Source organism: Poromitra crassiceps, assembly GCF_964638095.1.
Source record: "Poromitra crassiceps genome assembly, chromosome: 16".
Lineage (NCBI taxonomy): Eukaryota > Metazoa > Chordata > Actinopteri > Beryciformes > Melamphaidae > Poromitra > Poromitra crassiceps.
Window position 1 is genome coordinate 29,020,045 of NC_139645.1, and position 17,796 is coordinate 29,037,840.

The 17,796-nt window shown below is 46.4% G+C and overlaps 1 protein-coding gene across 1 annotated transcript in view; it reads right to left on the reverse strand.

Moving 5' to 3' along the window:
* LOC310791567 (protein NLRC3-like) overlaps positions 1–10,589 on the reverse strand; it is a gene marked incomplete at both ends in the record, with an annotated part of 33,454 nt that extends 22,865 nt beyond the window's left edge. The window contains 4 exons of the mRNA XM_083653234.1: positions 122–231; positions 878–953; positions 9,099–9,218; positions 10,558–10,589. Of these exons, the coding sequence (XP_083509360.1) occupies positions 122–231; positions 878–953; positions 9,099–9,218; positions 10,558–10,589 (338 nt within the window). The remainder of the gene's footprint in view (positions 1–121; positions 232–877; positions 954–9,098; positions 9,219–10,557) is intronic.
* Between the last annotated feature and the right edge of the window lie 7,207 nt (positions 10,590–17,796).

A 17,796-nucleotide genomic window follows, 5' to 3' on the forward strand; every position in this document is an offset into this window, starting at 1 on the left:
ACAGTGAGCCAGCGTTCACTACACATCACAACTTGGGGGCGGGTCCACTCCTGGCCTCCATAGTTTTCAGTACAAGTTATCAAATAAAATGTCTTCATTCCTGTATAAGCAGTCCACTTACTTTGTGTCTGAAGGTCCAGGTTCATTACTGAACCATGGAGGATGATCTTTAGACCGGTCACTCTTCATAGACAGACAGCTGGGTACTGGAGACTCTGCTCTCTGCCTGTGGTGCTGACCTCTGGAAACACATATGTTTGATACATATCATCAGTGACTCTCATCTTTACTATTAGCAGTACCACATATGAACTACAGTTGAATAGATTCACTTCAATTTACAGGTCCGGTACCATGTAAATACATATGAACACAAAAACGTTATTGTATAACTATCGGTGCGATTACTACTGTGTAATTACTTTGGTGTTGATGTCTAATTACAAATAGTTCATATTATGTTGTTAGGGACCTGTAAAATAAAGTGTTACCCATCGCCAAAATTTAGCTAACTTTGAAGTGTTATTTAGCCCTCTCCCTGACAAGCTAGCTGCTAGCATGACATGGTTGGCACCAATAGATGCCTTAGGTCTTGTGGTTTCATATGATACCAGAAACGTCACTCTAGCTTCAAAACTCAGCCTGCTACAGCCTCTGAAAGGCAGTAAGAGGAGAAGTGACCAATCGGGAGCACAGCGGGAGAAAGGGTTAAAAATCGTGAGTGTTACAGGTACGTGTCGTAGCCCCCGTCATTCCTCTGCCCCCTCCCCACCTGCCCCACCCCCTCGCCCAGTTTGGAAACCACTGGCTTCCAGTATAAGCAGTCCTCTTACTTTGTGTCTGAAGGTCCAGGTTCATTACTGAAGCATGGAGGAAGATCTTTAGACCGGTCACTCTTCATAGACAGACAGCTGGGTACTGGAGACTCTGCTCTCCGCCTGTGGTGCTGACCTCTGGAAACACAAATGTTTGATCATCATTAGTCCTAGTAAAGACACACAACAATGCATTAGCTCTACACACACACACACACACACACACACACACACACACACACACACACACACACACACAGATTCTTCTTGGAATTAGTAGATACAGATGTGCATGAAATAATCGTTTGTTTCTGGCTAACATCATCCAAATAAACATTCATTATCTCCGCCAGGAGATTATGAGATTGTCGCTGTCATTATCTCCGCCAGGAGATTATGAGATTGTCGCTGTCAGTGTGTGCGTTGGTCTGTCTGTCTGTGCGTGTGTGTGTGTGTGTTCTAGTTTTGTGTGTTCTCTGTCTGGCTGGCTTCCTTGCTCACGGTTAAGTCAGAAAGAATACAACTGAAACTTCCCGTTACAAATTTCAAAATTAAAGTACACCATTGCAACAGTCATCCGAAATACCCCAAATACAATAAAGAACACATTTGCATACAAACCTGTTTTAAATTAACGTAATGTTGTGGCTTCCAAAAGTCAATTTTAACCCTTAGTGAGTCATGCAGTAATACATTGGCGCTCATTGCGCTTTTATTTTGAAACTAAAAGTGTCTAGCTTCCTTTTGGTTAGTATGGTCACATCAGATTGCCGCTGATTTCTGTTGTGGGTTGAGAACACTTCTCCTTCGCCTCCATTACTGTACGGTTTTTTCTGCATTAACTACTTTAACACAATAAACTCCCTCCGCACGGGGTGCGTTCTTGACTGGATGACGGTGTATTACTCCAAGCAAAACTCGATACTGTCTTTTACCGTTTATTTCACACACACATTCATTCATACAGGCTATATGCTATGCTACACTGTGTACAGTAAACCAGTTCGGTTGCCAGCAGGTAATCGACTGTAAACACAAATACACAGACAACAGCAACATTAACGACATGGTATAGGTATCGAGTGTATAAGACACATATTCGAGCACGTTAATGGTAGCAACATACAGGTAATAATATTATTTATCACAGCTTTTCTCTTACCAGCTCCGCATACCACTCAGAACGACAACGAAATCACATATGAGGATTAGCCGGTCGACGCATGCGCAACAGAGGAAACCTGATGTACCATTAAACGTAAACAAAATACACACCCCACCGTTACACAGTATTAAATATGACTACACCATTAATCAAAATAATAGCTTCTTATAAAGATATGTTGCATCCCCTTACATTTTAGATTTACCACCCCATAAAATAAACAGCAATTATAAATATAAGACTAATAAAGTGCGAGTGACCACTACTACCGCACGAGGTCACTAATCTACATCAACACTTTACTTTTCCGACCTCTCAAGTAATAGAAAACAACACACCTCCCACCTGGGCTACTGGTCATTGAACAAGTAGGCCACAATAAACAATTAACACAACGGTGCTGCATAGAAGGAAAAAAGGGTTAGAAAAACGCACACTATAACAGCACACTGAGGACAGTTCTGGTTCCACTGTTAGTGTCTCTTAGGCACTCTGAGGAGCCAGCGTGGCCCCTCCTTGTTCCTCCACTGGCAGTAACACCACCAGTCTCCTAACGTCCCTGTGGAGAAGGGAGGAAGGACAGGGTCCCTTATCCTTCTTCGCCTGGCTCAGGCTGATGGGGAGACTATGGCAAGTCTTCACCTTAACGTCCCGAACAACGCCCTTGTCATCCGGACACGCCTCCACCACCCGACCCAGCTTGAAACGACCTCGGAGGGCGTTTTGGTCTGCGACCCAGACCAAATCCCCGACAGCAACATTTCTGGCCGGAGCATGCCATTTTTGTCGGACGAAAAGGTGAGGGCCAGCCAATTGACTCCAGCGCTTCCAAAACTTGTCTACCCCCACCTGAACAGCCCGTAGACGACTGAACGGGTAGGTAGGGAAGTCAAATCCCCGGGTATCACCACTGGGCCCCGCCCGTCCCAGTAGCAAAGAGTTGGGCGTCACAACGTCCACAGTCTCATCCTGAACCTGGGCTCTTGCTCCGATCGGCCTTTCGTTGGAGAGGTTGGCAGCCAGGTAGAGGAGGGTTTGAAACTCCAAGGTGGTAAGGTCACCCTCCTCACCCACGCTGCTCAACGCTCTCTTCAACACACGAACAGCCGCCTCCGCTGCTCCATTCCGATGCGGCGAGTCTGCAGGGCTAAACTCCCACGCCCAGTCAGTCCCGGCCGTCGCTGCTCTCCCCTGGACATCCTCCTTGTTGATGCCCGCCAGGAAGCTGTAGAGATCCTCCAGCGCTGGTTTGGCCCCCACAAAGTTGGTCCCCATGTCGGACCAGAGCCTCTGGGGATGACCCCTCAAGGCGGTGAATCGCTGATATGTCTTGAGAAAGCCCTCAGTCGACAGGTTCTCTACCAAGTCTGCATGGACCGCTCTCGAGGCCATGCAACTAAATACTACACCCCAGACCTTCATCTTCGCCCTCCGCCTCGCCGCATCTCTGACCGTGTACGGGCCAAACAAGTCCAGCGTGGTGTACTCAAAAGGCGCGGCTGGTCTGGTGCGTGCAGGGGGAAGATTGCCCATTACTTGAGTGCCCAGCTTGGCTCTGCGCTTCCGGCAGTGTACACAAGAGTCAACCACTTGGCGGGCGGTCCTAGGGCCTTGTAACACCCAGGCCCTCTTCCTCATCCGGAGGAGGGTACCGGCAACGCCTTCATGGTTGGCCCGGTGTGCTTCCTCGGCGAGAAGGGTGCTGATGCGTTCTTTGTAGGGGATCAACGGAACCCCGGGAATCTCCTCTGTCTGGATACGGCCGCGGCCTAGTAAAAGGCCTGTCTCCTTCTCTTTACTCACAACGAGTCGGTTGAGAGTTGTCATGGGGAAGGACACCCCTGCCTGGGCAGCGAGGCACAAGTCCTGAAACGCAGCCTCGCGCTCTTTGACTGTGAGCGCTGCCTCCCACCGCACTCGCTTACCGGTCCGAATCCCGGTGAATGAGAGCACGGCTCTGCGGACCCACCCCACGGCCCCACAGAGTTTGGTTAAGGTCCCGTACCTTGAAAGGTCCATCTGACTCACGAGAGCCGAGCCCCAAAATCTCCTCGGACTGCAGATATCAAGGGCCGACGACGACGACCCCGGAGCACCACCTGGAGAGGCCCCCATGGCACCGACCGGAGAAGACTCTGCAGTTGCACCTCCCCCGACGATGGCCCCGACTGGTTTGGTCAAGAACTCGGGACCTTTCTGCCACAGGGAGTCCCCGTCAAGCTGTTCAGGGGAACATCCTCTTGTGACTAGATCGGCCACATTATACTGACCGGGAACCCACCACCAATCAGTTACAGGTCCAGCCTTCTGTATCTCACCAACACGGTTAGCAAAGAAGGTCTGGAACCCATAACTCTCTCGTTGGATCGCCCCCAGCACAGTCTGGCTGTCCACAAAGTGATACCACTTTTCCACTTCTAAACGTCCATGCTTCAGCATGTGTCCCTTCAGGCGCGTGGCAAAGACGGCCCCGCAGATCTCCGCCTTAACCGCCTCGCCCTTCTGATCGAGGGGGGTCAATTTGGCTTTTGACTCCACGAGCCGCGTCTCAACCCCGCCCGGGGTCTCCCAGCGCAGGTAGAGCACGCCCCATAGGAGTCACAGCTGCCATCGGAGAATGTAATCCCCCAGGGTTTACCCTCCCAACCCAAGGGTGTTATACTCCTAGGGAAAGAGACGGTGCTCAACCGCGCATAGTCCTTGAAGAGCTCGATCGCCTTCCCGCGTAGCTCATTAGACAGCGGCTGGTCCCACGTATCCTTGGTCAATGTCCCGGCCTCCTGAAAAGCCCTCCGGACCAGAATGACGCCCTTTTGTTTCAGGGGCGTCACCAGGCCAAGGGGATCATAAAGTCCAGCTACCTGGCTCAGCAATGTGCGACGGGTAAGGGGATCAGGTGTCTTCTCCTCTATGTCTTTCACGGTGAGGTCGAGCTCGGTGCGCATTTTCTTCTTCCTTGTGGAGAAGTTAATGGCCACCATCAGAAAGAGACTGTCTCTACTTACGTTGTAACCAACTCCCAGAGCCTTGTTGTCTTCTGCTCGAAGTTGGTTAGGCAACACGATAGTCTCTGGTTTAGCGGAGACAACACCCTGCCTCCCACCTTGGCCAGACCGCACCCAGGGTTTCAGGTAAAACCCCCCGGTTGCGAGTATGGCTTCGACCCCCACCAGGATCTCGCTCAGTCTCTGGGGGTCGTTGTGGGACACAAATATGTCGTCCACGTAGGCGTTGTCCACTATCACGCTTCTCTCTTCCACCATGTGGGCAAACTGTGGCAGATGGGCGGTTTCGCGCATGGCTACCTGGGCGATGCAGCCAGCTGGCTTATCGCCCATGTTAACCCGCACCACGGCATAGTCCTCGATGTCCTCGGCCGGAGAGTCTCTCCACAGGAATCGGTGGACGTGCACCTCCTGCTCCTCCAGCCACACCGAGTTATACATCTTGGCTACGTCACCGATCGCCGCGTGTAGCCCCTCTCGGAAACGAAGCAACACCGCCCGGATGGAGTTCAGGACGTCAGGGCCCTTCAGCAGAATGGAATTTAGGCTCACACCCCTAAACTCCTGGCTGCTGTCCCAGACAAGCCTGACCGGTGTGGAGACAGAGTGTGGGTTAGGTGCTGTCAGGTGGTTCACCCACCACACAGCTCCGCTCCAATTGTCCAACACAGTTCTGGTTAGCTTGACCGTGGCCCCCCTGGCAACCATGTCGTGCACCTGCCTGGTGTAGGCTCCTTTCCACACCGGGTCTTTTTCGAGGCGCCTCTCTGATCTCAGGAACGTCGCCTCGACAGCTTTGCGGTTGTTGGGCAGGGTAGCAGGGTTCTCTCTCCAGGGGTACCTGGCGTCCCAGTGGGGCTTGTCACTGTGAGCATCGCTCACCTTGAAGGTCAGTCCTCCTCTGATGATTTCTAACTCTCTCTCATCAGCAAGAGTCATCTCCTTTCCCCCAGGGGCACACTGTCCACAACGGCAACCACCACACGGGGTCGCAAGCGGCCCCAATGCTGTCCCACTGCAGCCACTTCACGACCTCAGCATTGCTCGCCGCCGTGGTTCCGACCCCTTTGCTGCTCTTTAGCTCCAGGCAGTTATGGAGTACCTCGACTCTCCTGGACTCCGCCCTCATAGAGCATGCAAATTGGGTCGATGAGTGACACGCAGTCACTTCAAAATCCTCGAACAGTTCTGGGTGCACGCCGCTGACTGTCTTGCCAAGCGGCCCGTCCCACAGCACCAGGTCTCCGCACCGCATCATCCGCTGGGGTGCAAGACGGCCTTCTCGGGTACTGATGAGCAGCTCAACCTTTTTTGGGCGGATCAGCTCCCCCGGTTTGACAGCACCCGGGAAGAACCTCTCCAGACGCTGCGAGTCCACTGCTTGGCCCATCTTGGCGATCTCGTCTAGACCATAGCAGAGCATCTCATGGAGCCGCCACGTCCCCTTCTTTGTTGCTACTTTTATGCTCACAAAGTACCTTTTAGTGTCCACTCTCGCCTCCATTCCGCCTACACCATACACAACCAGCGTGATTGGTTCACGGGTTAGACCAAGCCTCTCTGCTGCCTGGTGAGTTATGTAATTGGTGTCAGAGGCTAGATCAATTAACGCTCCGACCCAATCTCCTCTCTTGGTCGTAACGTCCAGCAACATCATGAGGACAGGATGCTCCTCCGGTCCACAATTGTCCACCTGGCCGGCACACACTGTCAAAGACACTTTATTGGTGCAGGCCTTACGGACAGCTTCTAGCTGCCCTGGAGACAGACCGAGGCCAGCGAATAGAGCCTCCTGCTCTTCGGTCGGACCACGGGTTTCTCTCCTGTTCTCTCCCTTAGTCTCCTCCCTGGCAGTGTCTCTTTTGACTGGTGATTTAAGGCACAGGAAAAAGTGGTGATCTGCAAGGGCGTCGCCCTTCTTACATTCGTCTTTGCGGCACAGAAAGTTATTTTTGCACGGCCCGTCACTTCCATGGAGATCCAAGCATCTCAGGCAAGCTCTTGCCTTCTTTACTTGGGCCCTCCTCTCTGATGGGTTGGCCTTTTTAAATGTCTTACAGCGGTACAAACGTCCAGTATGTCCCTCTTCACCACACACGGTACAAGGACCCCGCTGTGATTCTCCCTTGGTCTCGCTCGCCGTAGCCCTGGTAGACGAACGCCTCTCCTGCAGTCTGTCCCCTGGTCTTTCTCTTGGCTTTTCGCGGGGTTGTGCCTCACCCGCCCTGGCGAAGCTCGACCGTCGGCTGGACTGTAGCTGCTCTAGCTGCACCAGGACAGTCTTCTGGTCCCTCAGGAAGCGCCATAGTTTGTCAAACCGATTGCGTGGGTTGACATTGTTAGCAGCGTCGCACCGGTACAAAAGCCACCTCTCCTTCATACTGTCCGGCAGCTTACTTTCAAGTGACCGGATCACCAGCTGATTTTTTATAGCGTCCTCACAACCCAAGTCTATAAGGTCCAACAGTGCTCTTTCTACAGCTTGAATCAACTGCAACGCCTCTCTTGGTTGGTTGTTGCGCACAGCTGGTAATTCCTGTAGTTCCAATACGATGTCGTCTGCTATTTGTTACATGTCCCCGTAGCGGTCCTCCAGGACTCGGAAGACTTCACCAGCATCACGGCAATAAGACAGTCTATGCTCTTTTTTCACCAAGTCACTGATGCTGTCCAGTAGGTGAAATAGCATACACTCAGGTGAGCCTGTGGGTTCAGCTAATGCTTGGAGGGTGCTCCAATTACCTTTCCAGCGCCAGTAGCACCTCCTGTCACCGGTGAATTTTGGCAGGCTAATGGGTGCGAGCGCAATTCTAGGACTGTAGGTTGGCGCGTGTGCTCGCCTCGCGCCGCCGCTGTCTGGTGGCACAGCATGCGCCCCTCGCTGCTGCTGTGATCCAAAGGAATCGGACTCAGCCTTCAAGCCCAAGGACCGTAGTGGGAATTGGTCTGGCGATGGAAGCTGAGGAGAGCCCGGCGGTGCGCCCACTTTTCGCTCTCCCTCAGGTGAGTTACCATTACCATCCGGGGCTCCGCCGTTGCCTGCACTGGTTTGAATAGTGGGCGTGACTACGCTCACACTCTGTCCACCATCACTGTCCACATGACTGCTGAGTTTAATAGCGGTGGTCGCCTCTCCACCGCTCTCACCACAAACACCACCGCGCTCCTCACTTTTGCGCAGGTGGTCAGACAACGCAGCCATAGTCACTTTTCTTTTCTCCTTGTTTTCTTTGTAGCTGTTCCTGAGGTTAGTTAACTCCCCTTCAGGGATGTAGTCGGCCCAGTCCCGCACAAACTCCTCTTGTGCTTCGACTCTGCTCTCCAATGTAGTACGCACCGAAACATACTGTTCATAAGTCATTACTTGCTTCTTGTACGACTCGGCCAGATCAAAACTCTGCTTGAGATCGTCTTTTAGACTGTTACACAGGTCAGTCACACGCAGCCACACTGCCTTTTTGAGGTTTAGATCAGTTTCAACATACTTCTTGCGGCAGTCAATCAGCTTTTTCTCCACTGCTGCTATATCCCCCGCATAAGCTTCTGTATCCTCCTCTTCCATGACAGCAATGTAATCAAAAGCACAGCACCAGGTCGCAACGCAAAAGTAATGTAACGAGTAGTGTAACAAATTACTTTCTCCAGGGAGTAATCAAGTAAAGTAAGGCATTACTTTTTTTTAAAGTAATGTGTAATGTGTAATACATTACTTTTTTGAGTAACAGACCCCAACTCTGGTTTTTAGGGACCTGTAACACAAAGGGTTACCCATTGCCAAAATGTAGCCTAACTTTCAAGTGTTATTTAGCCCTCTCCCTGACAAGCTAGCTGCTAGCATGACATGGTTGGCATCAATGTATGCCTTAGGTCTTCTGGTTTCATATGATACCAGAGACTTCAGTCTAGCTTCAAAACTCAGCCTGCTACAGCCTCTGAAAGACAGTAACAGGAGAAGTTACCAATCGGGAGCACAGCGGGAGAAAGGATTAAAAATCGTGAGTGTTACAGGTACGTGTCGTGGCCCCCGTCATTCCTCTGCCCTATCCGCACCTGCCCCGCCCCCCCCCCCCCAGTTTGGAAACCACTGGCTTCCAGTATAAGCAGTCCTCTTACTTTGTGTCTGAAGGTCCAGCTTCATTACTGAAGTGTAGAGGAGCATCTTTAGACCAGTCACTCTTCATAGACAGACAGCTGGGTACTGGAGACTCTGCTCTCCGCCTGTGGTGCTGACCTCTGGAAACACAAATGTTGGATCATCATTAGTTCTAGTAAAGACACACAAACAATGCATTAGTTCTACACACACACACACACACACACACACACACACACACACACACACACACACACACACCACGATTCTTATTAGTAGTTAGATGTGAATTAAATAATTGTTTGTTTCTGGCTAACATCATCCAAATAAACATCAGAAAACTCAAACAAAGAATTTGTGAACACAAGAGTGCGATCCGACGCCAAGATAAAGATTCCCCAGTTGCACTACATTTTAACACTAAGAAGCACGACGTGGCCTCCCTCCGTTTTTGTGGCATAGACACGGTTCTAATGCCACCTAGGGGAGGAGACCATGACCTGATTTTGAAGAGAAGGGAAGCGTACTGGATTTTTACACTTCAGACGCTGTCTGATTAAATGATGAACTTTTATTGAATGTAATGCTATAATATGGCTAGGCCACATGGACATTTTATCAAATAAACAACATGAGTAGACGCACAAGTTATGACACTCTTAATAAAGATTTTAATCCCATTCTGTGGGTGACAAAAGTGTGATGTTTTTGCTGTGTTGTTGCATTGAGCACAAGATCCACATCGGTAATTGCCATTTTCCAGAGGGCTTAGTTTGAATCTGGCTTTTGGGTTTGTTGTATGAGAAATTTGCATGAACCAAGTGATCTCTTAGATTGCGACCCCTTTTGGATCCTTGAACATGTGAGTTAAATCAGGGCCAGATTTTAGTATATGCCAGTGTTTTAAAAAAGATGATCTAACCAGGTGACTATGAGGTGAATATGTTGTTATACATGTGGTTGAATAAAGTTTGTTCTTTTTTTGACTCTTGTTTAGAAGATCAGGCCGAGGTTTTTCTAAAGCTGAGTTGTATGCCTGTTCAACCCAGTCTGTGAGGTAACGCCTTGCAAGAAATTTCGATTTCATATCCGATGCTTTTTCAATATAATCTTGTGTAGTCTGACATAGTCTCCTCAGTCTGAAAAACTGACTTTTGGGCAAACCCCTTTTCAGTGGAATGGGATGTGCGCTAGTCGCTAAAAGTAAAGTGTTTCTGTCAGTTTCTTTGCAATATATGGTTGTACATAGTTCACCATCCTTCATAGTTACCCACATGTCAAGAAAATGCACTTTTTCTTTGCTCCATTCACATGTGAACTGGAGATTATTTTTGAAACCATTTAACACAATAAGAAAGTCATTCATCTCCTCCAAATCACCTTGAAAGATGCAGAAAATGTCATCGATGAACCTATAATACTTTAGCAACCTGGGAAGATACTTATTTTTTATGGGGTTAAAGATAAAGTTTTTCGGACTTCCGGTGGAGCCATGCCTGAGGCGGTCGCATAGTTAAGTGCTCTGTCTCAATCGGTATCAAATTCACCCCCAAACTTGAAAAATTCAATAAATAAACTACTTCGAGTAAGAAATGAGTGGAAGGGGAAGGAAAAGAAAAGAAAAGAAACCCAACAACAAGGTAACTGAAGCTTTTACGTCGGAAAAATAGCGAAATGGCCACTTCTGAGAATGGCGTGGGCGTGCTAGCCGAAAATCCGGGAGAAGGCCCTCTCAGCACCGGAGGGGAGCTGCTCAACGAAATGCTGTCTATCTCCAAAGAACTCCGAGAATTCAAGAAAGATATGTACTCGGCCTTCTCCGAACTTAAGGGGGAAATAAAGAAAGACCTGAAGGAGGAGATAACAACGCTGAAAGTCGAACTCTATCAGAAGCTAACGGAGGTCGGGGAAATACTCAACACCCAGGGCCAGGCTATTTCCGCGGCGGAGGAGCGGATTGCGGTGGTGGAAGAGAGCGGGTCAGTAACCAAAGAAGCTATGCTATCGCTGCTCAAAGAACAACGCAGGCTACGGGAAAAGGTGACAGACCTGGAAAGTAGGTCGAGACAAAATAATATCCGGATATACGGGATACGGGAAGAGGCCGAGGGTGACTCGGTGATTACTTTCGTGGAGAACTTGCTGACTACGGAGCTCACACTACCCGAAGGTATGTCTCTTCAAATCCAACGCGCACACCGAGCGCTGGCGAGAAAGCCAGGACCCGATGTCAATCCTAGATCCATCGTTGTAAACTTCCTGCAGTTTGAAGTTAAGGAATCAATCCTGAAGCTGGCTTGGAAGAAGAAAATCCAAATCAACAATAAACAGATTTTCTTTGACCACGATTACGCCTACGAAGTGATGGAGAAGCGCCGTGCCTACGGGGGAATCAAAAAAGCTCTCAAGGAAAGAGGGATCCGATTCCAAACACCGTTCACGAGGATCCGAATCCACTGGAGCACCGGGCCGAAGACCTACGAGGACGCGCAGGATGCCACACGTGAGATGAATGAGAGGGGATTCCACCTGGACGCTCCGAGAGGGGACACGAGCTCTTCCATGGAGGATCGTATACAGAAGGCGTTTCCATGGCAACGGAGGGAGGAGAGGATCAGAGGGGGCCGAATGGAGACGAGAGTGAAGGAAAAGTTACAGCCGTTCAGGAGGGCAGAGTCGCAGGAGTAAAAGGAGAATGGGAAGAACACAAAAGAACTGTACGTAAATGAGGGAAGTAAATTAGAGGACATTTCCTATTCTATTTTATTTTACATTTTATTTTAATTAAAGGAAGATCTGCTTTAGTTACCTACTGACTATAAATAAGTATAATAATTTAGGAAACTATTATTTTGGATTACCGATTGACCAGACAAGCATGTTCATCTATGTTGGACTTATCTAGAGGTCATGGAATGTACAAGCATTCCTCCACTAGGGGGGGGCCCTACCATTTGGGGGTTTTTTTTCCCTCCACCCACCAACAGGGACTATAGAGGGACCATAGTCCCCCTGCTCTGGGAAGTTTCTGTTATTTCTTATTGTTTTTTGTTACTCGAAGGGGAGATCGGGTTTTGTTTTTCATATATGATTCCTACAAGGAGGAAGGACATTCTCATACATAGCAACGCACCCAATTCCAAAATGATGAATGTACGCACCACATGGTTTATGTGATTTCGCTAAATGTAAATGGGCTTCGTAACCCAGTTAAACAAAAAAGAACCTTGGCAAAACTGAAGAGAGAGAACATTGACATCGCCCTGATTCAGGAGACACACATGTCAGGGGTAGAATATGAAAAGCTCAGAAGACAAGGATTTAAGTATGTGTTCCACGCTTCAAATGGGAATAAGCACACAAGAGGGGTAGCAATATTGATTTCGGGTAGAATAATGTATGAACATATAACAACTATAAAGGACAAAGAAGGAAGATTCATATTGATAAAGGGTAAAATTGAGGGTAATTTGTTTACTTTCTATAATGTGTATGTTCCACCTGGCTCAGAGTCAGATTTCTATGTACAAATATTGGATAAGATTGCGGCAGAAGCACAGGGAACTCTTTTGTGTGGAGGTGACTTCAATATTACTCTGAATCCTCACATTGATTCATCAGGACTGAGATCAGGCCAATCCAAAAAAACTACAAGGAAAATAAACTCAATAATATCTGAGCTGGGGCTGATCGACGTTTGGAGGCAACGTAACGCATCAGTTAAGGATTATACCTTTTTTTCATCTCCTCACTCAACATATTCGAGAATCGATTATTTCCTAATGTTTGGGTCAGATAGCAGTAAGGTGCAAGATTGCCATATTGGAACGATGGATCTCTCGGATCACTGCCCAGTGTATTTGTCCCTATCAGCAGCTTCTGAGAGGAAGTTTACATACTGGAGATTTAACTCCAATATATTGAATTAACAGAATATTGAAAGGTTTACGAAGGAGATATCAGACTACATAGAATTTAATGACAATGGAGAGGTGAGTCCGCCAGTGCTTTGGGACGCCTGTAAGGCGGTAATGAGGGGAAAGGTGATTGCAGTAACATCATTTCTTAAGAAGGCGAGAGCCGAAAAACTTAACACCCTGCAGGGGGAATTGAAAGTATTGGAATTTGAGCATAAGACAACAATTGACCCTAAGATTAAAATAGAGATAAAAAATAAAAAAAATAAAATTGAAGAAATATGTACACAGGAAATTCAAAAAAAGATGTTATACACTAAACAGAAATACTATGAAGGTGGTAGCAAATATTCAAAATTGTTGGCCTACAAACTTAGAAAACAACAGGCAGATAACATGATATACAAGATAAAGGATCCAAGAACTAATGTTCTTCATTATCAGATGAGGGAAATTAAAAACTGTTTTAAAGAATATTATGAGAAGCTATATACACAACCCCAGGTTGATAATGATCAGAAAATGGAGTCTATGCTCGAATCTCTAAATTTGCCAACCCTTACAGAAGCCCAAAATGTGTCACTGATCCAACAGATATCACAAGAAGAAATATATTCAGCTATAGCTAGATTGAAGGCAGGCAAGTCCCCTGGCACTGACGGATTCACTACAGAGTGGTACAAGGGCCTGAAGGGGGCCCTGACACCTATTCTGTTGAAAACTTTTAATTGGGTCCTGAAAGAAGGGGAAACTCCGGATTCATGGAAGGAGGCAATTATCTCGGTTATACCTAAAGGAGGGAAAGACAAATCGGAATGTGCGAATTATAGGCCAATTAGTGTACTGAACCTTGATTATAAACTGTTTACGTCAATTATTGCCAAGAGGCTGGAAAAAATTCTACCAGAAATAATCAACTTAGATCAAACTGGGTTTATTCTGTCACGTCAGACTCACGATAGTATCAGGAGGTCCCTGCAGGTTATTAGGCATATAGATCAAAATAAAATACAAGCTATGCTTATAAGTTTAGACGCTGAAAAAGCTTTTGACTCGGTTAGGTGGAAATTCTTATTTAAAGTTATGGAAAGGTTTGGTTTTGATCAGGTCATTATTAAGACATTAGAAGCCTTGTATGACAAGCCATCAGCCAGATTAAAGATCAATGGTGAGCTAACTGACTCCTTTTTGCTTGAGAGGTCTACGAGACAGGGCTGTCCGGTCAGTCCTTTGTTATTCGCAATTTTTGTCGAACCATTGGCACAATGGATTAGACAGAATAACTCGATTAAGGGAATAGAAATGGCTGCCGGGGAACAAAAGCTAGCATTATTTGCAGACGATATTCTCGTGTACCTCTCAAGCCCAACAGACTCTCTCCCGGCCTTGATGGCGGTGCTTAAAGAATATGGGTCATACTCAGGCTATAAAGTCAATGAACGAAAAACTCAGATTCTGAATATAAATTATAATCCTCCTCATAGTCTTCGATCCAAATACCAAATGTGCTGGGATAAGTCATCAATTAAATATCTGGGGATTAACCTGCCCACAGATTTGTCCAAATTGGAAGAAATTAATTATGGCCCACTTAGAAAGGAAATTTTGACAGACATAAGTAGGTGGAATTTAATCCCGTATTTAAATATAGGCTCAAGGATTGACTCAGTTAAAATGAATATCCTCCCAAGATTCTTATATTTTTTTCAATCGATTCCCATTGAAAAAACTGAACAATACTTTATTGATTTAGACAAAATTATATCACGATTTATTTGGGCAGGGAAGAAGCCGAGGATTAGATATAAAATAATGCAACTAGCAAAAGAGAATGGGGGTTTAGGCCTTCCATGCATGAGGGACTATTATAGAGCGGCCCAGATCCGGCCACTAGTGGGCTGGTGTACTCCAAGTTATAACTCCCGGTGGAAAGAGATCGAAGGCTCAATGAGTGAGAGAATTCCAGTTAATACGTTGATAGGGGACCCTTCATCGACTGATTTCCTGTCGGATCCCAATAATCCTTTGGTAATTAGCTCTCTTAAAACATGGAAGGAAATAATTAGAAAACATCATTTGAAAGATAGGGCGACAATATTCAAGTGGTTTGCATACGATTCGAATTTTATTCCCAGTAGATATGACTCAACGTTTAGAAATTGGGCTCCTAGTGGCCTTACAGCACATTGTACTCTCTTGAACCAAGGTAGAGTGTATAGCTTCCAGGACCTCAAAGTAAAATTTAATTTGCAGGATCAGGATCATTTTAGGTATATACAAATCAGGAACTTTATAGATAAGACATTCCCGAAAAATGATCGAGCAATGGGAATGGAAATCCTTGGTATCTTCCAGAATGCATACGATGATGGTAGTTACAGGAAGATGGTATCTAGGTTGTATATGGCTCTTCAAAGTCTAAAAGGTGACCATACTATGAATATTAAGGAAAGATGGGAAGCAGAGGGAAGCTCCACGATATCTCCAGAAGATTGGATCAGAATATGTGGTCAACAATGGAAAATGACGAGTTCACCATCCTGGAGGGAATTTAGTTGGAAAAATGTGATTAGATACTTCTGTACTCCAGCGCAAAAATCAAAATTCTCTCACCAATCTGAATGTTGGAGGTCATGTGGAAATGCAATGGCAAACCATTTCCATATCTTTTGGAGTTGTCCCTCTGTGGTTCCATTTTGGAAGAAAGTACATGAGGTCCTGGAGGCGGTTTTTAGGATGGAAATTATTTTTGATTTTAAAACACTGTACTTGGGAGATATAGAAGAGTTGCATTGTGTGAAACGAGATGAATATATGTTGAGAGTGATGTTAGTGGCTAGCAAAAAGGCTGTGACTAGAAAATGGCTAAAGCAAGAGATACCAACTGTGAATGAATGGATAGATCTAATCCACTCGATATATGTAATGGAGAGAGTAACATTTAGACTAAGAGCTCAAGCTGATTCCTTTGAAAACAAATGGTCGAAGTGGCTTGCCTATGTATCGGATATAAGACCTGACTTTGTATAGCTGAGAAGAAACAAGGTGGTGTGTGTAAATGGGTACCGTAAATGCTTATAATTGAGAATTGTATGTGGGTGCGAATGAATGAATGATTATGTGAATGTAGATGAGTACAAGATTGAATGGTAAAAGATCCTCCCCTGTCTTTTTGTTTGTTTAGTTTATTTATGTTTTGTGCTGTTGTCTGTAAAATATTGTTTTGTTTTGTCATTGAGAAAAATAACAATAAAAAGTAAATGACAAAAAAAAAAAAGATAAAGTTTTTCTCAAAATAACCCATGTACAAATTAGCATAATTAGGGGCACAAATTGAACCCATGCTTGTCCCTGAGATCTGCTGAAAAAAGTCATTATCAAAGTTAAAATAGTTATATTTCATCACAAAAGTGGCAAGGTCAACAATGAATTGATTAGGAGGGTTTTCCTGCATCTCTATTCTCCAAATACACACTCAAAGACTGTAACCCTTCGTCATGTGGTATATTAGTATATAGACTAGCCACATCCAATGTCAATAAAAATACATTCTCAGGTATGTCAATAACAGTGGAAATTGTATTTATAAAATCAGTGGAATCCTTTATGTAGGCTGGTAGTGTTTTCACCATCGGTTTAATAAAAAAGTCCACAAACTCAGACAGAGGGGCTAATAGGGAATCGATCTGTGCCACTATAGGGCGTCCCGGGGGGTTTGTCAATGATTTGTGCAACTTAGGAAGAGTATAGAAAACTGGTCGAATAGGATGTTGACAAAAAAGAAAGTCAAATTCAGCTTTAGAGATCCAGCCCCGTCCTCTTGCGTCTTCCAGGAAGGTTTGGATCTCTTTTTGAAAAGACAAGGTAGGGTCTGAAGGGAGTTTCCTATAATAGGTCTCATTTGACAACTGAGATAAGATCTCTTGTTTATAGTTAACAGCGTCTTGTATGCAGATCGCACCACCCTTGTCTGCAGGTTTAATAACAATATCTTTGTTAGTAGTTAGTTCTTTCAATGCTATTTTTTCAGCTTTAGACAGATTTTCAGAAAAATGGTAGGGTTTATCATGTGTTTGCAAGACCTCCTGCTCCACAATTCTACAGAAAGTATTAATTGAAGGATTCGTAACATTTGGACAAAAAGTGCTCTTACGTTTAAAAGGATAATGGGGCACCTTATGGCTCAATTCCACCACATTTTACAGCCCTGCACAGCCCGTCACCACTCGGCTCTACTTGCTTCAACCCGATGGACGTTCTGCTTCGACCGCCCTTCATCTGCCCCCGCCCACACCTGGTCGTCATAGCGACCGCATATCTGCCCTCCACCCATGTTCTGAAATAGGCTATAACATAACGTTACAATTAAATCCATACACAGAACTTTTAAACTGTTTATGAAATACTGGTGCCTCTAAATGACCTACAGTGTGTGTGTGTGTGTGTGTGTGTGTGTGTGTGTGTGTGTGAGAGAGAGAGAGAGAGAGAGAGAGAGCAGTGCATGACCACAGTCCTTGATCCTGGCCTGAGCAGCCAGCTCATAGCATCACAGCATGTTGGGCGGGTGTTACAGTGTACATGGGCAAAAGTGACAATCGACCAGGAGAATGGATATCACTTTGTTGTTAGTCAAAACTCACAAGCGCTGCTAAAGGGGCAGGCGCGAGGGACGGGGTTTGCGCTAGAGTGAAGCCTCTACCCCCGCGGCCTCTCACCAGGCAAAACCGCGGCTTCACCAAGCGCCTGCGGCCTAGCGGAGCCGACGCAGCACTAACTACACAAGCGCTTCAGAGCAGCGGAC